Genomic DNA, 23,295 nt, shown 5'->3' with positions numbered 1-23,295 from the left:
GCTCCAGGAGAGCTGGAGAGGGAATTGGGACAAGGACCTGGAGTGACAGGACAAGGGGGAATGGCTTCCCAGTGCCACAGGGTGGGGTTAGATGGGATATTGGGAAGGAATTGTTGGGTGTGAGGGTGGTGAGGCCCTGGCACAGGTTGTCCAGAGAAGCTGGATCCCTGGAAGTGGATGTCCAGGGAAATTACCAGAGATTTCATTCCTGTTGTGGAATCACCCATCCAGATTTTTGCTGTCCTCCATCCTCATTGTTCCCCATGCAGGAATGAGGTTAGAAATTATATATGGAATCATGGAATTGTTTAGGTTGGAAATGTCCCCTAAAACCGTGGAGTCCAGCCATTAGCCCAGCAGTGCCAAGCCCATCCCTAACCGTGTCTCTGGGTACCACTTGACTGAGTGCTGTTTCCATTGCAGTTGTCATTAATTTAGGCAAATCAAGGTGCTAAAATGTTCTTATGATTTCCAGCCCTGTCCCCATAAACGTGTTTTTAAGTAATTTTGAAAGAAACCAAGTGACACCCCAACTTCCTGTGCTGCACAAAGCAACTTCCCCAAAAAATCTGTGTTTACCATAACCTAAAGCTCCTTGGCAGAAGTGAATTTAAACAGCTGTGATCACCCAGTAATTACAGTTTGTCACAGACTAATATTTACCTCTTTGACTAATTTAAAACCCATTCGTTATCCTACGTCCAAATTAAGAACAAAGCCCCGTGTTGGTCCCTGGATGTGTAATTGCAATTAAGATGGTCTCTTGCAGAAATAATACATGTAGGGTTAATTTGGACCAAGAGTTGTTTCTAATTCTGCCTTTGTGTTTCTGTACAATTAAATTATCCTGCTGTGGCACAGAGAAAATCACACTTATTTGGAGCTGGGCTGGAACGTGGTGTTTTTAACGGAAGGGTTTTTAATGAGGCTGTGGAACGAGGGCTTGGAGCCTGGATTGTTGATGAAAATCACATTAGTGATGTTTGCTCATTCCACGAGAGGTGAGAGGCTCTGATCGGTGTTCGTGGCCCCAGTTGTGAGTGAACAACTTTCCTAGAGCAAATTAGATAATTTCTGATGGAAATGTCAGCTCTTGAAGGGTTGAATCACAGGAGGTCTCTGCATAAGTCTCTGTTCCTCCCTTTTTTGTGGCATTTGGCTCTCAAACATCTCATGATTCTTTGGGAATAAAAATATCATTTTATCATGAATTACAAATTTGAGTGAATGTGCATAAAGGAACATATTTCCCATGGTAAGAACATCATTTGAATGGTGTCATCACTCAATAATCTCTCATGGATTGGACTAAATCACAGTTTTTGAGGCTCTTTTGCACCTTCATGTGCTGTGTGTAGGGCAGAGAAAGTGTCTAACTTTTGATTATAAATAAAGTGAGAATTTCTCAATTCAGTGTAGCAAATTAAATATTCAGATGGATATAGATTTAAAAAAAGATCATAAAAACTCTTTCACTGTTTTCTCCAGCAAGGGGGAGAGGCCATTCTTTCCAGAGAAAAAGGAGAAGACTTAAAATATTGGGGAAAGATCTTAATCTCACTTTTAGTGTCTTTTGGGTATCAGTTTTCAGGGATCAGGGTTTGGCTATTGCTGACATTAAAGCTGAAATTATGTAAAATCTGGACAACCTGTATATGCCATTCTGCCTTTAATTTCTCTCCTTGCATATGGAAAAAATCCAGAAAAATATGCTTTTTACCTTATATAAACCTTAGTTGAACCCTCCAGTTGAGCAGTGCTGGCCTACAGAGCTCCTGGCTGTTGCCAGGCTTTTTCCATAATATCTGCTGCAAATGGACTTGAAAATCCTGGCAGGTCTGATCTGTGTGAGCATCAATATCCATTGGAAAAGCAGATTTTTTCTTGCCCTTCACTAGTCATTGCAGTGCCAGTGGAATGAGATGGTTTTAAGGTCCCTCCCAACCCAACCCATGCTGTGATTCCCTGAAATCGGGTTCTCTGCAATTCCTTTTATGAAATACTTTAATTCCATTCCGTCTCTTAATCCTGAGGAAGCTCTTTAAGCTACTGAATTATGCTAAGGATAAAAGAACTTAAAAACTACAGAAAATTACATAGCTTTTGAAATACAAACAGTAGTTTAGAGCACCACAAGACTAAAATTCCATTTCTGACAGCTGAGTTTGTGAGACAGAACAACAACCTGCAGGGGCTGCTCTAAAGAATCCTCACCTTGCCAAGGCAGAGCCGTATCACAGTTTGCTTTAATGTGGACACAGCAATAAGTGCATCTCTAAAACTGTGTAAGGTCTGTTTACTTGCAGTTTGAAAATCACACTTACTTGGGAAGTTCCTGACTCCAGCACACGGGAACTCCATCGATCCCGCAGTGCAGACGGGGCAGTGCAGTGCCAGGGAAGTTAATTTGGACATAGGAATGTGGTTCTGAGCCTCACAAGGACAAGCCAGCCACTCCCCTCCCAAAAATCAGTGCCACTGGACTGATTTCCCTGCACTGGATCAAAGAAGAGTTGGGCAAAAGCCCCACATAACATTTATGCACCATTTATGCTCTTTTTATGTTCTCCCCTGGCCTGAATTGCACGGTTTGGCTACCTCTAAATGGATGATTTATAATGCCAAGGGCACTGAAAGCCAGCAGCTTCTCTTGGAGCAGACTGTAATTATTTTATGGGCTCATATAAGCAAAAAAACTAAGTGGGGAAAGATTCAGACCAACCCCAATAGGAGATTTTCTCACCCAGAAAAAAACTTCCTAAACCAAATGTTCATGGTGACTTTTTTCAACCAGTGCTTGTGTACAGAGTAACAGCTAAAGCTGTCCTCATCTTATACAGCATAATGTCATAGAACCATAAAATTATTTGGGATGGAAGGTACCTTAAAGCCCATCCAGTCCTGGGCAGGGACACCTTCCACTAGCCCAGGTTGTTCCAAGCCCCGTCCAACCTGGCCTTGGACACTCCCAGGGATGGGGCAGCCACAGCTTCTCTGGGCAACCTGTGCCAGGGCCTCACCACTCTCACAGGGAAGGATTTATATCCGCAATTATATTTCGTGTCTTACTTCACACCAAAACAATTTAGCACCATCCTTGTGCCACTGACACACTTGGCTGTTTTTTATGACCCCAGTTGCATTTGCCTCTTAGGCTTTGACTTCACGGGGCAGAAACTAATCCCAGCTGTAAAAATTCCTGGGAGGACTGGAATGTCTGAGCCAGCCCTGGATCCTGCCTGGCCTTGAGCCCATCCCAAGGCTGCACTGCAGCCCCCCTGCACAAGAGCCCCTTGGTGTGGTGCAGGTGATCCCTGTTTAAATGCATCTGTTTGCAGTGTTGGGAATGTCCCTCTGCTGCCCTTCAGTCCTGCTAGAACAGAAATCAGCAACATTCTTGATGTTACAGTGTTGTTATCTGCCCTGCAAGCCTGATTTTTGTGCTGTATCATCTCTGTTTCCATGCACAATCCCTCGTTTGTGGGATGATTTAACCCTTTCCCCATGAGCCAAAAATCCTGCTGATAACCACGGAGCGGACGGGCATCGTGCTGGGAGGATTTGTGCTACTGGCAGGTATTGAAGCATCATATTGAAGCATTTATTCCACTCCTGTCTCATTTCTACAAACAGGAGGCTGAAGGAGAAATGGGAAGAACAGCAAAGCAGTGATCTTGTCCGAAGGTTAATGGCTGGGTGAGGGGAGTGAGAGGCTGTGCAGGAGGAGAGCGACGTTCCCGTCTCGCCTCACTCCCTCCCTCACACACCCCACTGCCTCCTTAAAGTGGTTTGTGTCACTGTAATATCTGAGAGCCACACTTTGGATCAAACACAGGCTTACCTAAAGCTCCAGCAAGACTTTTTTACTTTACCAGCATTAGTGTTCCCTTCACAAAGCTGTCAGCCATGTAAGCACCCGAGGAACAGCAAAGCAGAGCAGCTGCTGAGGTTTAGCCTGCTCATTTCTTACAAGAAATCACTTTTCAGCCTCTTCCCAGGGAGAACACACTGCCTGTGTCTGTCTGCTGGGGAGATGGATCCCAGTTTTGTGGAAATTCTGCTCTGTGTCTGTGATTCCTTGTAGTTAGAAAATAAGGTGTAGGACTAGAAGCCAAATTCTGCTCCCATGGAAACTTTCTGCCATCAGGCATCACAGTGAAGTTCGCATTTTGGGTGATGGACAGAGAGAAGGGACCTCTGAGCACACCTGATTGGTGACCCCAGCACTTAAGAAGTGCTAAAGAAACCTTTGGACATCTTCTTCATCTGCAGATCACTTTCCTTTTCCTCATTAGTATTCTTTGGCGGAATTGGATAAATTAAATCCTGCAGGAAAAAATTGAGATTCTTTTCTAAGCAACCTCATGATGTTTGTTTAGCCAGGTGCAATTGTCTTGCAGTTGATTGCAAGATTGATGAAAATGCCAAAGAACCTGAAATGTAGCAGATCAATTCTATTGATTTATCCATAATTAGCTAAAGTAGCCTTAATCACCTCTAGGTATCCATGGAAATGGGGAAGGTGCAGCGGGCAGTGCCCTCAGCACAAAGCAGGGGAGGTTCCTGTGCTGCAAACTGTGAGACAGTCAAATGTTTGACAACCTTTTGCCAAATTCAGTCAGAACTTTGGTGCATGGCAAGAAAATTTATCTGTGACATCCTTTCCCATCCTTTCCTTTAATTAATTCTCTTGTAATTATTTCTCTTTCCAGACTGAATATTTCTGTGAAAAGCAGTGCAATAGGAAAAAATCATCTTCTGCTTTATTGATTTTTACCTCTGCAAAAACTGGCTGAATTCCCACGTAAGAGCAAGTGAAAACAAGAACTAAGATGACAAGTCAGGTCGTGAGGCCCTGGCACAGGTTGCCCAGAGAAGCTGTGGCTGCCCCTGGATCCCTGGAAGTGTCCAAGGCCAGGTTGGATGGGGCTTGGAGCAACCTGGGCTAGTGGAAGGTGTCCCTGCCCATGGCAGGGGGTGGAATGGGCTGAGCTTTAAAGTCCCTTCCAACCCAAACCATTCTGTAATTCCATGATATTTCCAGAGGGGAAGGAGGTGGTGTCTGTTCATTGCAAAGATTTTTGTATTTTATTAAGCACTTCACTCTAATGAAAACTGCTTGTTTAATGTCTCACCTGGTGGCAGAGGTTCATCCCAGCAGTACTGCAACAAATTCCATGTTTTAAATCACAAAATCTCGTGCAAGTTTGGGCCAACTACCATAATAGAAACAATCTCTTTGAATTCAGTGAGTCTTCTTCCTTTAGAATATTAACTTTTGGGTAGTGCAACTGTAATGCTGTCCACTTGCAATAGATGCTATTTTCCCAGCATTGTAGCCCTAGCTAAAAACTCCTAAATTAAATTGTCTTCCAGCATTTCCATTAGAAAACACTATTTCTGGGCTTTTATTGCTCTGCCATAAAATTCTTTAGGTGGTAAAATTTAGTGCAGAAGGTTCTATCCGTGGCTGGGGTTATATCTTAGCTAAAATTTCAGGAGACAGAATTTACTGAGGCTTTTGAAAAAGGGTGTAGAAGTCTAAAGCTGCTTTTTTCTTGAATCTGAAGTCATCCAGAAACCACAGCACAGACCCCAGAGGAGAGCAAGGGTTCAGGTTCAAGGAGGTCTCCATCTCCAGAACTCTTCTGGATACAGCCCTGAGCAACTGTTTCAGAGGCACCTTCCACCCTCAGCCTATTTTTTTGTTAAAATAACCCATTGTGCCTCTTACCCAGCCCTGATTATTGGTAGTCAGCCCACAAGTTTGTCCTTCAGCATTTTGTAACTCACAGTTATTTTTCATTCATCTGTCCCCATTGTTTCAGAGGACAGCCAGCCCAGAATATAAATGAGGGAAGAACTATCAGTGATTATAGATAATATGCTAAAGCTGTTTCTGAAATATTTATTAGAAAATAGGTTAATAAAGTGACATGGAGCACCTGTGCTGGTGTGGAGTCCACATTATGAGAAGATTATGCTAATGGGAGTATTTAGTAGCAAGTCTTCTTTGGGATTACTCAGTGTTATTATCATCCTCAGCCCAGGAATTGGAATTCAAAAGGCAGCAAATGATCAAGGATTTAGTTCCTTCTTTTTTTTTTTTTATTTAAAGTTTTGCCTGCTCTTTAGCCTGCTGAATTAGAGGATGTTGCAAGGAGTCTTTTAAGCACTTTTTAAATGTTTTTCAAAGGAGAGAAAGGAGGAGACTGGAGAAAGGTGTGTAAATATAAAGAAGTGTAAAATGGAATTGATTGAAAGCTTCATTTGGGCTGGGCAGTTGGGAGGTCTGGAGGTGGGATGAGGAGCAGCTGAGGGCACTTGGTGTGTCCAGTTGGAGAAGAGGAGACTGAGGGGAGACCTCACTGCAGTTACAACTTCCTCAGGAGGGGCAGGTACTGAGCTCTGCTCTGTGGGGACCAGGGACAGGATCCAGGGAATGGTCTGGAGTTGTGTCAGGGCAGGTTTAAGTTGGGTATCAGGGAACGGTTCTTTCCCCAGAGGGTGGTTGGGCACTGAACAGGCTCCCCAGGGCAGTGGGCACAGCACCAAGGCTGGCAGAGCTCAAGGAGTGTTTGGATGATGCTCTCAGGCACACGGTGTGACTCTTGGGGATGGTCCTGTGCAGGGCTGAGGGTTGGACTCGATGATCCTTGTGGGTCTCTCCCAACTCAGCACATTCTGTGATTCTGTGAGTGAACAGTATTACATCAGCAGTAAATAAAGAGGAAAGAAAATTTGGGAAAGGAGAAAAGTGTGGGGAGGTGCAAGGATACCTTCAGACTTGCTTGTTTTAATGATTTTGACTTTCTGTGTGAGACACTGCTGAGGCCCCTCAGATCCTTGGGACAATTCTGGGCCCCTCAGGACAAGACAGGTATTGAGAGGCTGGAGCGTGCCCAGGGAAGGGAACAGAGCTGGGGAAGGGTCTGGAGCACCAGGAGCAGCTGAGGGAGCTGGGGGGGCTCAGCCTGGAGAAAAGGAAGCTCAGGAGGGACCTTCTCGCTCTCTGCAACTCCCTGACAGGAGGGGGGAGCTTGGGGGGATCCGGGCTCTACTCCCAGGGAACAAGGGAAAACGACCTCACTTTGCACCAGGGAAGGTTCAGGCTGGATATTGGGGGGAAATTCTGGGTTTAATTTATACATGTTTAATTCCTATTGTTGTTTAAAACTGAATTGCTTTGCAAGGCTGGCGCTGCAGGAGCATGTGAAGGTATTTGAGGTGATGCTGCTCAAGGAAGGCTTTGCTGTGCTATTCATGCCTTACTGAGCATTTGTTCAGGTTTGGGTTTTGCACTGGGATTTCAAGGTCTAGGTCTGCTGTTTCACACACAGCCTGACAAGATAAGAGAGGTCTGTCTCATCCAAGCACACTAAATTTGTCTCCCAGAGAAGCAAAAGCTCAGGCATGGAAAGCATGATGATGTGCAGGAAGGCTGATGAGCTGTAATAAAGCATTCATTATCCTTCCATCTAAATTAACTGAAATGACATCATAATAGTGCCTTTTAGAACCTCACTCCAAATTCCCTCTCTTTTATCGAATTATCAGCTAAACTGAAATTATTCTAAGCTGTATCTCTGTATTCTTGTTTAGATAATTATTCTGTCATTAGGGAAGTCATTTGTCCCTTCTTTTTCCCTCTTTTTTGATGTTTGCTTAAGGAAAAATGCTGGGGAGGACATTCCTAGTTTCTGTTGTTTCATATATTCTTGTCATAAATATTTTGCACAAATACTTACAGTGTAAATGCTAATTGAACAAACTAAATAATGTAAAAGAATGGCATAGACTGTAAAAATATTTCAACTTTTGGAATGTCTGTCTAGATTATTTCTCCAGAACAGTCATTTGCAGAGCAGTTTGATCTGTATGTGTTACCTGATGTGGGGTGTCCTGCATCCACTTTTCTTCAGCTCCTTTAACTCTTGCAAATATTTTTTAAACAATGTGAGAAGCTGAGGGAAAGAAAATGGGGCACAGAATATTTTTAAACATGAGAAAATCAGGGCACTTGACTAATTAGGAGAGAGAATGGTGGGATAAAAAATGACTGTACCTGAGAGAGGAAAAAGAATGAGTTGTTTGGCACAGTGACTCCTGTTACATTTATAAATCGAATCCCTTTGTCCCTTCTTCATTTACAATTGCCATTGGAAGTCAGGATTTGATGTATGTTCCCAGCCTCCTGGAGTCAGTGAGGTTGTTTGTAGGAAAAAAAGGACCTTTTGGAAAACTACAGCATCAAACCATTAATTGTTACACTATTTGGTGGAGCAATCTCTGAATCCACAAACCAATTAACCACCTGAGGGCCCAGTGGAAGGGAATAATCATCAGTAACAGGAAAAACACCCACAAGCCAGCAGTTGCAGTTGAAGCTGGTCCGTGGAGCAGCAGCATATTATTGGGTGTATTGACTCTGGACTGAGAGCCATAAATGAGGGGAAATTACTGAAGAAATTACTGCCCAAGGCAGGACAAGGGGAATGGACCCAACCAGGTCACAGATATTTGCTTAATCTGGCCTTTGGGTTTGTTTTTTTGAGAATTTCTGCCCTTTATGACGTGTATTTCCTAATGTCCAACCTCTGCCATGGTTTCCTCCTCTCCTGTCCTCTCTCACCTGAGCTGTCCCCATATTTTTGTGTCATTCTTGAGGGGTGGTGACTTCAACTGAACAATATTCCAGCCAAAGCCTTTCCAGGGCCAAGGAGATGGGAAGAAATAGTTCCTGTCTCACAGTGGACCCTCATCCTAATACAGCCCTGACCGAGCTTTTTGGGACAAGATGGCACTTGGAGTTCTGTTCTGCTGCCCAGCAGCTGAACATCCCACTTCTGCAGCCTTTCCCTGTGTGTCTGCAATTCCTTCTTCCTGCTGGATCATGGAGAACTGCAAATCAGCTGGAGAGGGACTTTGGAAAAGGAGTGACAGGACAAGGGGGAATGACTTCCTACTGCCAGAGGGCAGGGTTAGGTTGGATATTAGGAAGGAATTCTTGGCTGTGAGGGTGGTGAGGCCCTGGCCCAGGTTGCCCAGAGAAGCTGTGGCTGCCCCATCCCTGGAAGTGTCCAAGGCCAGGTTGGATGGGGCTTGGAGCAACCTGGGCTAGTGGGAGGTGTCCCTGCCCATGGCAGGGGGTGGAACAAGATGGACTTTAAGGTGCTTTCCAACCCAAAGCAATCTAGGATTCTATGGAAGCTCTAAACACAGAATAAGAGGACAATCCCGATCTGAAAGGACCAAACTACAGGAGAAGAGGCAGCAGAAAGCTGTGGATGCACTTGGGAGTCATCCCCATCCTCACTGATCCCCTGGGGCTCAGCACACACAAACCTTGTGTGTCCAGGATGTTAATTTGGTTGTTTGGTACATTCTTATGCCCTTTAGCAATGGTCATTCTTCCTCCCATATATCCTGGAGTGACTTCCTTCCCTAATCATATTCCTTCTATTCCACTCACATCATAGGAAATGTTAATTTCCTTCTTTTAATTGAGTTGATAAAGTCTTTTGTCTAACAAATCTTTTCCAATACCTTAGAAATAGGTTTTGTTGTGTTACATGGCAGCAGAGAACATTGTGTTTGCTTCCAGTCTCTGAACTTCTCTCTTTTCCAAGGTTTAACTTCTTTGGCTCTTCCTGACACAGATAATGTATTCTTTTGTTAATTGAAGCTGAATTTCAAGAAAAGCACTTCTTTTTATTCACATGCAACTGGAAACTAATCTTCATTATTAATTACAGCAAGATAAGGGAAGGCACTGAGGGTGATGCTCCATCTGAGTGTAGGGGAGAGTTTTGATCACTTGTGTGTTGGCCCAGTGATGTCCAAGTCCACCTTTCATCCTCAAGTGTGTTCCAGCAGACAACTTCTTTATTCTTCAGTACAGAACTTTGCATTGTTTAATTCTGCCTATTTTGAAGAGCCACATTTCCCTCCGTTTTTTCAGATTTTCTGACTTTGACAGTGAAGTTGCTGAAAATTGGCAGTACCTGCTTTGGAGGAGGATTAAAGTAATATCTGGGATGAGAAATAAAATATTTCTGCTTCCTCTTTCAAATTTTGTTTGGGCATAAGCCTGAACTGTTTTTCTTCATGGAAAGGGCTATTCAGGCCTGGCACAGCTGCCCAGGGCACTGGTGGAATCCCCATCCCTGGAGGGATTTAAAATCCACGGGTTAGTGGTGGCCTTGGCAGTGCTGGGGAACAGTTGAACTACGTCTTGGGTCTTTTCCAACCTAAATGATCCCATAATTCTGTACTCTTACTTTTTCCCTCTAGCCCTGTGTCCGTTGTTATTTCTTCTCATTCTTCTTCCCCAAGTCACAGCTCGTTCTTGGGATGCTGCTTGAATCCTCCAGGTGTCCAACCTTCTCAGCTGACACCTCTCCTCACTGTTGTGTGGGTCTGTAGGAGAGGACAAGGTGGGCAGGGGGCACAGAGTGGTATCAGTGACCTCAGCCTGGTAGAAAACTGCATTTATCTAAATGCAGCTTTCCCTGTTGGCCCTGTAACAGTAAAGCTTCACCCCAAGGTGAAGGGGGAGTGCTGTAATGGAACCTCTCTGCTCTGCTCTGCAACTTGCTGCTTCTCATTGTCAGGATTTTATCACAGACTCTTTCTTTTCCTGTGGCAGTCACAGAACAGTCTGAGTTGGAAGGGGCAGTTCTTTCAGTACTGGTTGAAATGGGCATAAAATCCTCCTTGACTGACATTTGATTTGCAAATGAAGATGTACTGCAATAATAGTAATAGTAGTGATAATAATAATAATAATATTGTTCTGTTGACTTTCACTGGGACTTCTTCACTGACCTGTGTTACAAAGTGTTTTATCCAGGAACAGAAAGACTCAGTGTATAATCAAATCAAATCAAAATCAAATTGGAGGTTGAATAAATAATTCAAAAATCAACACTTAAATCTCTGCATCTCGTCTTTGGATGTTCTTTTGTGGAATTTTGGAGGAGTACCTGCCTTCCTAATGCCACCTGGGGACAAGGGCAGCATGTGGGCTGGGCTGGGATGGAGTTGTTTAATTCCAATTCCACTTGTGTGCTCTGGTCCTTCTCCAGTTGCAATGTACAGTAGAATCTGCATTATTTGTTCTTTATTGGTATCCACTAGAATGAATATAAGGGAAAAATGAGTTACAATTTGAAGAAAAACAATGGTATATAAAGTAATGAGATCGTGCCAAGGCTTAATTAGGTGGAGTAGATTGAATACATCACAGTGATGTCTTGAGGCAGCAGAATTAAGTTGTAGGCACAGTCCTTCCTGAGTTGGAACCAGTTTTATATCCATGAGGAAAGGAGACTTGGATGGCCCTTCCCACCACATTAAACTGCTAATTCTTCTAAGATTTGTGAATCTCATTGTATTATCAGACTTCAAAAGCACAAACCAAGCCAGGGGATAAGTCAACGTATCAAACTGGTGCTTGTCTGATTACACAGATAACTGGGGTTTCAATCTTGGTATGTGCTACAGCTCAGTAATTGAATCATAGATCTCAAATACATATATTTTAGATCAGTGCAGAGTGTTATTGTGTTTGCTGCATTCAGCTCATTTATAAAACCTCTTAATGAAGTTGTTGCCACTGACAAAGATGCTGAATAACGGGCTGAAGTGCTGGTCCTGAAAGACATCCTTGTGTGTGCTGGGTGCAAGGGCAAAGATGTTTCTGCCAGCTTATCTTATCTATAAAGGGAAATATTATAAAATATACCTACATATATGTATGTATTTAATTTTATATATATATATTTGTTAATATTTTATAAATACTTTCATATTTTAAATTATTTTGTATTTTCTTTTCTAAATTTAAGTTTTATTTTCACTCTTCCATTATGCTACTCTGGAGGTGATCTGACTTTATACTACAGATACATCCCAGTGACATCAAAATTTTTCCTTTATTAATTTACTTAAATACATAAATAAATAACCTCTCTGAGGATCCCAATGCCTTACTCTGTCAATTTATGTAAATACATAAATATATACATAAATGATCTCTTGGCAAAATGTTGCCTATATATAAATATACACTAAATAATCTCTTGGTAACATAGTGCCCAGATATAAAGATATATAAATAATCTCTTGGCAAGATGTTGCCCGTGTGTTTTCTGGAGGCTTCATTTCTCTTGGGTTACCAGAGTTTTAGCTAATTATTAATTATTTTTAGGAGAGATCAGTAGGTATCTTAAATTCAGTAAAAGATCTTTCCAGCTGCCTTTTATAGTCTGTTTTAAATAATTCTGGTATTTATTTGTCAGCCTGTAGGAAGATTAAGTTTGTTATTTGAATTCAACAGTGAAATCTCTTTTTAAAATTGCTGTTGGGGTGGGGGAGAAAAACTCGTTCATGTCATGAGAGGTCTTCATGTTGTTGGGACTTTGAGGAGACATAAATCTCCACAGCTTCCCAGAAGACAGACTCATTTGTCTGGGCATCAGCTGGCACTTGCAAAGCATTAATTCCAAGTTTTCAGGAGGACTCTAATGTTTGTTTTGAAAATGGAGATCAGGCAACCAAAGAATAATATGTTTATTTTTCAGCACCATGAATATGTAGTGACCTACTTCTCCTGTGCCATTTGGTTTTCTCTTTACAGCTTGTCAGGCCAACTCCTGTTGCAATTTAAGAAGCATTTTAGAGACTCAATAAGTACAGAGGGTACTAAATTAGCATTTTGGAAGTAGAGCAGTGAACAGTGTTTGGAAGATTGTCCTTCAGCAGCATTTCTGTTGTGCCACGAGTAAAATATTTTCTGCCTCGTGTTTAAAAATGTGTTTTGTTTCACCTGCAAGTTAAAATACAACCAGTTGCAGGTCTAGTTTAAATACAACACTGAAATGTTGTAACTTTAAAAATATATATATTTTTCCTAATAAACTGAATTTTTAATGCTCTCTTGATTATCGTGCGATATTTTAAAGACAAGTGATATCATCCCAAACATTCCATGTGTTGCTACATATGCTAATTTACTTGATTAATTTGGAGAACCTCTGCACAGAATTCTGTGGGGTGAGATCACACTGCTGTTCCAGTAACAGCCTCAAATTTCACTTTCCAGACAGACTCAGAGTTTTGTCTAATTGGGATGCCAGATATACAAAGGTACCCCAGAAAAGTGTGTAATTATGTCATTTTCTCTTGATCTTTCAGAGTCTTCCTGAGAGCAATTAATCAGTATGCAGATATGCTCAACAAAAAATTCCTTGATCAAGCCAACTTTGAGTTACAGGTAAGAAAAAAACCCACCAGTGTCTTGGGGACTGATGTGAATGTCATAAATTTCTGCCCTAAACGTGTAATTTTGATGATTTTTTGTGTTGTCCCGACCACTTATCCCAGTTAAGCTGTTTCAGGTATTTGTAATCCACTCTTTTGAGTCTTGTCATGCAATCCCAGAATCACAGGATGGTTTGGACTGGAATTTTACTTGACTCATCAAAACACAATGAGTTAGGATTTGCAGATGGGAGATATTTCATGGAAACACAAAGACAACGAGATGTGTTAAGAATTTATCAAGAAGCACCATCTCTGTGGTGTCTGTTATTTTCTCCTTTAAATATTTATGTGCATAATTTAGAGACTTTTAAGTTGTTTTGTAGGTGTGCAGGAAAACATTTCAGAGAATTAATGATACCTGTTCTTGTCATTTTGGGGGCTTTCAGCTTTGGAACAACTACTTCCACCTGGCTGTGGCTTTTCTCACACAAGAATCTTTACAGCTGGAGAATTTTTCAAGTGCTAAAAGAGCAAAAATCCTTAACAAGTAAGTCCTGTTCGTTATCTAAATCAGGGGCAAGAACTCAAGGTATATTGATATAATTTTAGTCTAATTTCTTAGCTAAATCTATTCAAATTGAGATGCAATCATGGTGTAATGAAAGGTTGGTTTTAAAAACATGAATCAAGTATTGCATGTGTTTCTACCCTCAAATCAAGATCTAAATTACATGATTCATTACTGATGAAGACAGTATTTTATGCTGCAGGATGTTCATAAAGTCAAGACTTTCCAGAAGTATTAACATATTATAAAACTGCATTTTTAAATCACTTTAGCTTCGTCCTCATTCTAATCTCATTTTACGTGGGCTCTTTATTGCTTAATCCCTGACGGCCTTTTCAAGGGAATTTTTGTAACTACAGCCAGTTTCAGTGTGATATCCCTGAAGAATGGCTTTGGATAACTGCAGCCTTGTCTGCTTCCCTGGTTAAAAGGGATTACATTGCCTGGCTCCACACAGGGAGCCTGAACTACCCCATTGCTATTCCGAATCCCACAGCAAAGGAAAGCTGTCAAAGGGAAAAAAAACAACCTGGAAATCAGGCTGGAGCAGGAATATTTTGTTCAATCAGAGAATGATTAAGGGTGGAAAAGATATGTAAGATCAAGTCCAGCCATTAACCAAGGCCACCACTCACCCATGTCCCCAGGTGACACATCCACATGGATTTTAAATCCCTCCAGGGACGGGGACTCCACCACTTCCCAAGGCAGCCTGTCCCAGTGCCTGACCACCCTTTGAGTGAAGAAATTTTCCCTAATATCCAACCTAAACCTTGCCTGGTGCAACTTGAGGCTGTTTCCCTCTGTCCTATCAGTATTTCCCCCTGACTTTCTTTGGGGTTCCATAGTAGTGACCTTATCATTCCTTAGCTAAACACCAAGCAGAGAAAAGCCACTTGTGTGATTTCAGACAAATGTGTGGTTTCTTTTTCTATGTCATAATATTTGGAAAGAGCAGCTGTAAAAGCAGAGTGTTCCCATAGTCAGGTCACAGGTACTGCACAAAAATGGGGAATTTCAAAGCTCTGATTCCCTGAGCAAGTGCAGCTCAGGCTCCTTGTGTGTACATTTATATTACATGTCTAGAGAGAGAGAGAGGGAAGATGCATTTTTATCACTGCACCTTCTAAATTCCAGCCTTTCTGTATATTATTATGATAAGAGAAATCACAGTGACAATAGGGACAGTTCATCACTGCTGCAGTGACTTGAATTTAAAGGCTTTTTGCTTTCACTGTGTGAAAGGCTTTGACCAAAAAATTTAAGGAAGGGTCCACATCCCATCCCTTTTTTTTGGCAGCTGAGTTTTGCCCTGTAAACTCAACCACTCCATCATGAGTTCTGAGGTGCTTCCTTTGGAAGCTGTGCTTTACCTGAGCCTTGAAAGAGAATTTTTAAGCTCTTTATCTTCTGATACACCTTCTGTGACTCTTGGGCCTTCCTTGATGAAACAGGAATATTTACAAGTTCAGTGGAAAAGTGGTGTCAAGCAGAGCTCAGGTTTTTGGGCTTGTGCTGTAAGTATCATAAATAACTTTAGAGTTACACGTTTGCAGAAAGAAATTGAGATGGTGTTGTAGAGCCAGGTAAATTTATTTTAATTTAATTTAATTTTATGTAGAATGTCCTTGCCCTCTCCACCCAACACTGGTGTCCACCTACATGAGGATTTTAGTTCAGAGCTGACCTGAACAAAGAGCCAACAGCTGAGCTGTAACTGGGCTGGAAATTCCTGTCAAATATGTTTGTGGACTGATAATCCCTCTTTGTCAGGATGGGAACGTTAAGCAGAAATCTCCTTTGAGTGATTTTTGTATTAAGCAGAGCAGTATTTCTTGTTGAAGAAATTCAAGAAATCAACAGACATTTCTCACTGCTGATAGAAATAAATAGATTAAGTTGTTTGAAGTGGTTACTTAATGAAGTTTGCTAAATTGTAAATCTTTGTTTATAATGAATTTACAAAGTGTTATTTTCAGTGTAATCATGTTTTGGAGACAGGAATCAAGACTATAAATTCTTTGAGATGCAATAAATGTGTGGTCTGGAGGCACTGACTTTCATTGCTATGTGAAGCCACTACCAGTTCTGTGCCAAAAGGGGTAGAATTAATCAGTTAATTCAATATCACGCTCACCCATCTTTTTAAGTATATATTTCAGTTAATATGCCAAATATTTAATAATTAAAATTTAATTATTGTAATTTGTATGTTTTGCTAAACATTGCATTTAAGCATTAGATAATAACAGATTCTTAATGATGCAGAAGATTTTCTTTAATCCACATTAATGACAGGGTGTCTCACTGTTATCCCACAGAAATCCTACAAGTTGCCAGATATTACAGTTTTGCTCATCTTGTTATTTAAGTAAATGATCTTTAACTTACAAATATTCCATGTAGCAAATACGTTCTTGGAGCTCATTCTGGTTCATTACTGAAGGCAATGGGATGTTTTTCATTCGTTGAGCTTTCCTGGTATTAATGTGGAGAGGGAGTGGAATATAAAAATATCCCTGATTGGAGATGTGAGGTGTTGGTGGCACCAGCTTTGGAGCAGGGTTAGCAGGGATGCTGGTGGATGGGCTCTGCCTGGGACCATGGAATCATGGAATTGGTGAGTCCAAGGTCATCGACTCCAGTCGTTCCCCAGCACTGCCAAGGCCACCACTAACCCACATCCCCAGGTGCCACATCCACATGGCTTTTAAATCCCCCCAGGGATAGGGACTCCATCCCTGCCCTGGGCAGCTGTGCCAGGGCTGGACAACCCTTTCCAGGAAGAAATTTTCCCTAATATCCAATGTAAATGATTACAGTTAATCTCTGTAAGCATCCCTGTGTCCCCAGGGAAGGACAGGTAACGTGAAAATGTTTCAGAGAGAGGTTTTGCACAGGTGAATGTTCTCCTCTTGAGAAATATTGCTACAGAAATGGGATTTTAGGGTCTTTTGAGGAGAGTAGGAAACCCAGTTTGAGGATCAGAAGGTGCTGATGGGTCACCAAGGCTTCCAGCCTCTGTCTCTTCCCTTTTCCAAGGGGTTCTCCAAAGTTTGATGTTTGCAGGTGGCCAGGTAATCTCAGGAGTATGGGTTCAATTTGACAACCTCTTCTGTAATTTCCCATATTTCTGAATGCTGATCAGATTTTGAAATTGGATTTATCTGCCTAAAAGTATTAGATTTATTTTATTTTAATGGTGCTCTTGTTTTCCTCTTTCAGGTATGGTGATATGAGAAGGCAGATTGGGTTTGAAATCAGGGACATGTGGTATAATCTGGGTAAGTAGCCTGAGCACCTGTAACATATTGCTTTCCCTCAGTGTTCCTATAAACCAAGGACTGTTCCTGGAAACATCCAAGGCCAGGTTGGATGGGGCTTGGAGCAGTCTGGTCTAGTGGAAAGTGTCCCTGCCCATAGCAGGGCATTGGAATGAGATGATATTTAATGTCCCTTCCAACCCAAACCATTCTATGAAATGAACTTGGTTTCTCTTGAAATAATGATAGGCTTCCAGAAGGCTTTTAAAAAGCAGGTGATTTAAGAAATAAATCTGCATATTTAATTCACCATTTAACGTTGTTACTATTTATGTATCTTTTGTTTTTTCATGGTATTCAACCTCTTGCTAAATACAAAAAGAAATATTATGGTGATACCTCTTGAGTGGTTTTTTTCCCCCCTTAAAAATATCCATATACATATATATGTCTACACATAAATACACACTTGCTTGTGGATGTAGTAAGTGGGAGTGTAGCAAAATGTGTCCAAGGGTTATCAGTAACTTAGCCTGGAAATTCAGCTTAAAGTCTGATTTGCAGTCTTGTTTGGCTGCATCAGAGTGACTCAGGGAAAAATGGGAGCTTGGACCTCTCTGGAGTTCGTAGGTAAAAAGGCATCTCTGCCTTTCTCCAGCCTGGGCTGCTCTGTGGGTATAATTTAACTATATGGGATTGAATTTCCTGAGAAACTGAGTATTTACTGTGACCTGAGTGTACTCATCTGCCAGATTTCATTTTCCTGAGCTTAGCAGCACAGACACTTCAGCTCTTCTGAGTTTTATCAAAACTTCCTTAAATTATCAGAAATAAATGCATTTGCCACTTCACTTCTATCTCTGGCTGAGCTGTTGTTGCTGAGAGTTGAAAAAACCCAGCATCTCTAAGAGAAGGGAGTGCCAAGGGTTCATAAGTATTTGATATCACAGAATTTGCATCCTATCTGCTGGAATGATGAGAAAAGGCTTCTGAGAGCAGCTGAGTTCACTTTTTATTAGAAGCATCTTTCGTGAATTAAGTGTCTGGAGAAGAGATTAAAGCTTAGTGCACAACTGATATGGGACTTGACAGACAGGTAATAAAATCAGTGTCGTGCCTGATGCTGCATATCCAGCACAGGATCCTGGCAGTCTCTTTGCTAGTAATTAGCCAAACCTTTCCCTGTTCCAGGCCCACAGTCCTGTATTCATAGAATCATGGAATTGTTAAGGTTGGAGAAGACCATCGAGTCCAGCCATCCCCCAGCACTGCCAAGGCCACCACTAACCCCTGTCCCCAAGTGCCACATCTACATGGCTTTGAAATCTCTCCTGGGATGGGGACTCCACCACTGCCCTGGGCTGGACAACCCTTTTGGTGAAGAAATTTTCCTTGATATCCAACCTAAACCTCCCCTGGCACAACTTGAGGCCATTTCCTCTCCTCCTGTCCCTTGTTCCCTGGGAGCAGAGACCAACTTCTCCTCCCAGCTCCCCCCTCCTGTCAGGGAGTTGCAGAGAGTGAGAGGGTCCCCCCTGAGCCTCCTTTTCTCCAGGCTGAGCCCCCCCAGCTCCCTCAGCCATCCTTTATCCTGACTAATTTCTTTGGCCTCTTTAGATTCTTAAAGTTTTCTCAGACTTTACTGGACTGAAAGTAGGAATTTTGATGTGGAGTTTTCCACTGGCTGTTCTTATCTGAGGTTGTTCTATCCAGGCTGGGTGTGTGGAGTGCACTGTGCCTTTTACACTGCCTGCTCTTAGACAGGTTATTTAGTCACTCCAGGGATCACTTCTTCACCATTAACAAGGGTAATAATTTCCCCTGGAGTTTTGGGAATCGACTGGCACGAGGGGTGGTGTTTTCTCCAATATTTCTTTCTGTGCTGTCCTGAAAGCCTTTTATTTTCAATGGATTTTTTATAAATGGAGATTATCCAGGTAGATGCCTCTGTGACCTCCTCTAGCTTTGATATCTGTGATTCTCTTAAGACCTGGGATCATTAATGCTGAAATCTCATGTCGTGAGAGAGTCCGTAAATTGCTGCTCTTCCCAACAAAAGCTGGGAGAGGAAGGTAAATTGGGATGTAGGATTCCAATCCAAGGCAACCTTTGTGCTTCTTCTTGCTTTTCCTCATCTTTCTCACAGATTGTCCATGCAGATCATGTTTAACTTCTGGCTCTTCACCAATCTCATCTATGTCACAGCATCAATTAAGAAAAAATTCCCACTTCCCTCTGCAGGGGAATCGATTGGGGGGTGCCTGACACTCTTATCTTATAAGTTGCACTACATTAGTCAAATTAGTCATGTGTATGTTCAGAAACTAAATCAGAAGTGAAAAGCTGGAATTCTGGAATGTGCTTGAGCACAGAATTTTTATGACTGTGCCGTTGTGCATAAGATATGATGAAACTAAACCAGCCTGACTTTTGATTTATGGATTAACAGGTATGGATAAGCCTCAGAAATTACTGTTGTGTCTCATCAGGTTTTGTCCCTAAATGCCATGATTAACACATGGTGCCTGCTGAGTTAAAACTCCCCAATTGGGAACAAGGCAGTCCTCCAGCTATAATACACATTTAAAAGTGTAATTTATTTTCTGAAATTAAAGAGTAAAATACAAATTCTAAAAGTTTTTCCTTGCCTCCACTTTTCTGCTGCAGTGGGGGCTGCAATGGCCACACCTTCCTCTCTCTACAAATAGAAGAAAAAAAGAGAAGAGCATTTATAGTGCAGAGCAGCACTTTATAGGCTTTTTTCCTTCCATATCACAACCTGAACTTTAAAATAACATGTTATTTTGAGCCACTGTTTTGTTGAAAGCAGAGCTGCTTAAACCTTGGTGAGACATTAAGTACCAGAGATGCTTAAAACAAGCCATGGCCTTTGTCTTGGAAATGTAGGAGCTCAAAACCCACACATTTAAAAGCATTACCTGATGCAGTTTTAGCAACTGCAACCCAACAGTTTGACACGAGGTCACGTGTCCATGTTTGCAGGGGCAATGTTTTCAACAGCTCTGTGGTAAAGAAGTTGTAATGCCATTTAAAATCATATCCTTGTGGAAGAGTTGGTCAGGGAAAGGCAGTTTGGAAAACAGCACTTTGGTTGTTGATGTCTGAACCAGCTGGAGGCAGGTGGAAAAATGAAATTCCTGAAGGTGAATTGGTTGCTGGTGGTGTCCTCCAGTGAGCTCCCACCATCCAGCCCATCCCTCCGGGTGCTTGACGTCACCAGAGGTGTCTTGACAGAGACGTTGATGTCGTTGGAGGGAAGGCCAGGCTTAAAAATAGCCCTGAACTTTGGGCGTTGCATAAATAGGAGTCACTGCAGATAACACTCTCTGGGTTAGTCATGCATGTTCTGAACAACCCAAGGCAGAGGTGAGCCTGCTGGCAACTTAGTCAGGGGGGTTTGCAGCCCTAATTTGAGTTGTAAGAACGTGGGAGATGAGAATCACGTTACCCAAAAAGAGAGCACTGGGTTGGTTGGTGTGATGAGCTCTGTTCCTGCTGTGTGAGCACGGGCAAGGCAGGACACGCTGCAGGGGAAGTCTTTGCGCGTTCAAAGGATGCTTTTTTTACATGTAGTTCTTAAAGCAGCTGCACAATTTGGTTTTCAGAAGAGAATCCTCAATTTTCTTCCGGCCTTGTCCCATTTTGAGTCTCTGTGGAGTTCCCACACTCCCACAGGGAAAAAAATGGGGAATTCATTGTTGGGTTGTTTATCAGGAAGTGCTGCCGGTGCAGGCAGAGCAGTGGAGGCTCCAGAGGGCCAGGGGAGGGTCGTTGCCTTTCCAACTTAGCTCCCATGCTTTCTGTTGTGGCACAACATCACACAGGATCGTGTCATCATAGCAAACACGTGTGTGTGTGTGTGTTGTCACATCACCAACGTGTGGTGTAGCATCAGGTGGATGTCACCAGGGTTCCCAGTTCATGGACTTCCCCTGGAGAATAGTAAACAGGATCAAACATTTCAGTCCTTCATGGATTTTCAGCTCCTCATGTCTGCAGTTTAAAAGCTGTTTGTTACTTTTCTGAGGGAATCCCTGTGCTCCAAGCCATGGAAAAACCCACCGTAGTACAGGGAGAACATCCTGACACTGAATCTGTGAACAACAAATGACTTTTGTTACCATTATTTGTGTTCTGACATATTGACTCTGACAGTCTTCAGGCATAATACAAGAAATCTGTCACCTGAGAGGCCAAATGTAATAATACTTGTAGGAGAAATCGAGGAAAGCTTTATTCCTCTCACTTGATATTCCTCACCAACAACCAGCTCTGCAGCAGCACCCAAAGTCACAGTTTTAGTTGAGTATTAATTTGCCCTGATAGAATTGCTAATGATAATAGGATTGTAAAGTTTGCCAAATCAAGTAATTTAAATTACATCTGCTAAAAAAAAGGTAGTGTGTTTTGTTACTAAAGGATTTCTTCTTGATTACATTTGTTGAGATGTATGTTCGTTCTGGTCCAAAGTGAAACTACTAATTAAAGACTTCACTGGTTACTGTCACAGTGCTGTAGTGCAGTGGAATATAAATGGGTTACAGTCTGTTTCTGTCCTGTACCACTGGTAAATGCAATGGGAAGCAAGAGTCTGAGGAAGCTGAGGGCTCCTTAAATTAGCTGAAATCCAAAGAAGTCTGGTGTGAAGCACAGCAGTGGACTCATGAGCAGTGTGTGAGCCTGATGGGGGACACCCATAACACGGCATTGGTGAGAAAGGGCTCCTGTTGTGTCCTGAGGTTCAAATGAATCCTGCTGCTGAGAGAGGAATTTATTTGTATTTTCTAAACTTCTGCCAAGGAGTGCTCTGCCTGGAGCTCTGTGGCAGTGTCATCATACAATGGGGGTGGGAAAACACCAGCACAGATCCACAGAAGCTGTGGCTGCCCCATCCCTGGAAGTGTTCGAGGCCAGGTTGGAGCAGCCTGGTCTAGTGGAAGGTGTCCATGCCCATGGCATGGACAGGGATGATCTTGAAGGTCCCTTCTACTCAAACTATTGCATGATTCTATGATTTTTCCATGGGGTCATTTAACAGCTAATTTGCAGCACTGCCTTCATTTAGCTCAGAATATTAACAGTAATATTTTCTCCTAGTCCAATATTTATTAGGTGCCACGTTCCTGTTAAGCTCTAATATCTCTTGCATGTGTAGAGAGTGTAGCAGGGAGGGCTGGGGGAGGAGCAGCTTTCTCTGGGGAAGATAAATGTGAAATCAAGTTTGCCAGTGAGCTCAGCCCTGAGGAAAGGAGGCATATTGTCAGCTGGGTGAGCTGGAGTTTCATGTCTCGAGGCTCTGTAAGTCTGCACTCGTGGTGACACTTTGATAGACTGACACAGAGAACATTTTGTACACTCTGGAAGACACAGAAGTCTAAATAAGTTAATACAAGTGATGTGCCTTTTAGCCTTCTTCCCTGGCAGCCATAAGTTGTGTTTTAAAATAAACCCTGGAAATTTAATAGTGTGAAAATTCTCAGTGGAAAAATGTGGTAAGTCCCAGTTTGACGAGTGATTTGACAACTCTTGTTAATTTGGGTTTATACACATCACATACCTCTCCTCCTGTGCCATAAAAAACAATAGGAGTAATAATATTAATAGTAAGAGTAAAAATGAATAATAATGAAGAAGGAGAAGGAGGAGAAGAAGAAAAGAAGGAAAGAAGAGAAAATAAGAAGAAAAAAGAAGAAGAAAAGAAAAATAATAAGAAGAGAGAAAGAAGTGTTTCAGTAGAACCAGATATTAAAAAATACTTTGTTTTGCTCCATGAGTATTTATTGCTACAGCTTTTGTGTTTGTTAACTCTGAAATGCATGAGTGGCTGTTTGTTAACTCTGAAATGCATCTTTTCTCTTAAAGGTCAGCATAAAATCAAGTTCATCCCGGAAATGGTGGGACCTATCCTGGAAATGACGCTCATACCGGAAACCGAACTGCGGAAAGCCACCATCCCAATCTTCTTTGACATGATGCAGTGTGAATTCCATTCCACCAGATGCTTCCAGAGGGTAAGGAGAGAGAGCTCCAGACGTTTAAAGTTTGTGGGAAAGGTTTAGCTGGTCTTTGACAAAACGCAAAGATTTTTGTTCTGGAAGAAATAATGTAATTATGGATTTGCTTATTTTCCAGAACTCTTGAGGGGCTGTAGAGTTTTCAGCTGCTGGTTTTAAATCG

General features: G+C 42.1%; 1 protein-coding gene across 2 annotated transcripts in view; it reads left to right on the top strand.

The window, feature by feature from the left end:
* DOCK1 (dedicator of cytokinesis 1) overlaps positions 1–23,295 on the top strand; it is a 278,858-nt gene that overhangs the window by 185,771 nt on the left and 69,792 nt on the right. For both annotated transcript variants that reach the window (XM_064663542.1, XM_064663541.1), the window contains exons 30-33: positions 13,198–13,276; positions 13,713–13,813; positions 17,060–17,118; positions 22,981–23,129. In XM_064663542.1, the coding sequence (XP_064519612.1) occupies positions 13,198–13,276; positions 13,713–13,813; positions 17,060–17,118; positions 22,981–23,129 (388 nt within the window). The remainder of the gene's footprint in view (positions 1–13,197; positions 13,277–13,712; positions 13,814–17,059; positions 17,119–22,980; positions 23,130–23,295) is intronic.

Source organism: Pseudopipra pipra, chromosome 8 (genome assembly GCF_036250125.1).
Source record: "Pseudopipra pipra isolate bDixPip1 chromosome 8, bDixPip1.hap1, whole genome shotgun sequence".
Taxonomy (NCBI): Eukaryota; Metazoa; Chordata; class Aves; order Passeriformes; family Pipridae; genus Pseudopipra; species Pseudopipra pipra.
The sequence above is the reverse complement of the archived record's forward strand: the minus strand, read 5'-3'. Positions and strand labels throughout refer to the sequence as shown.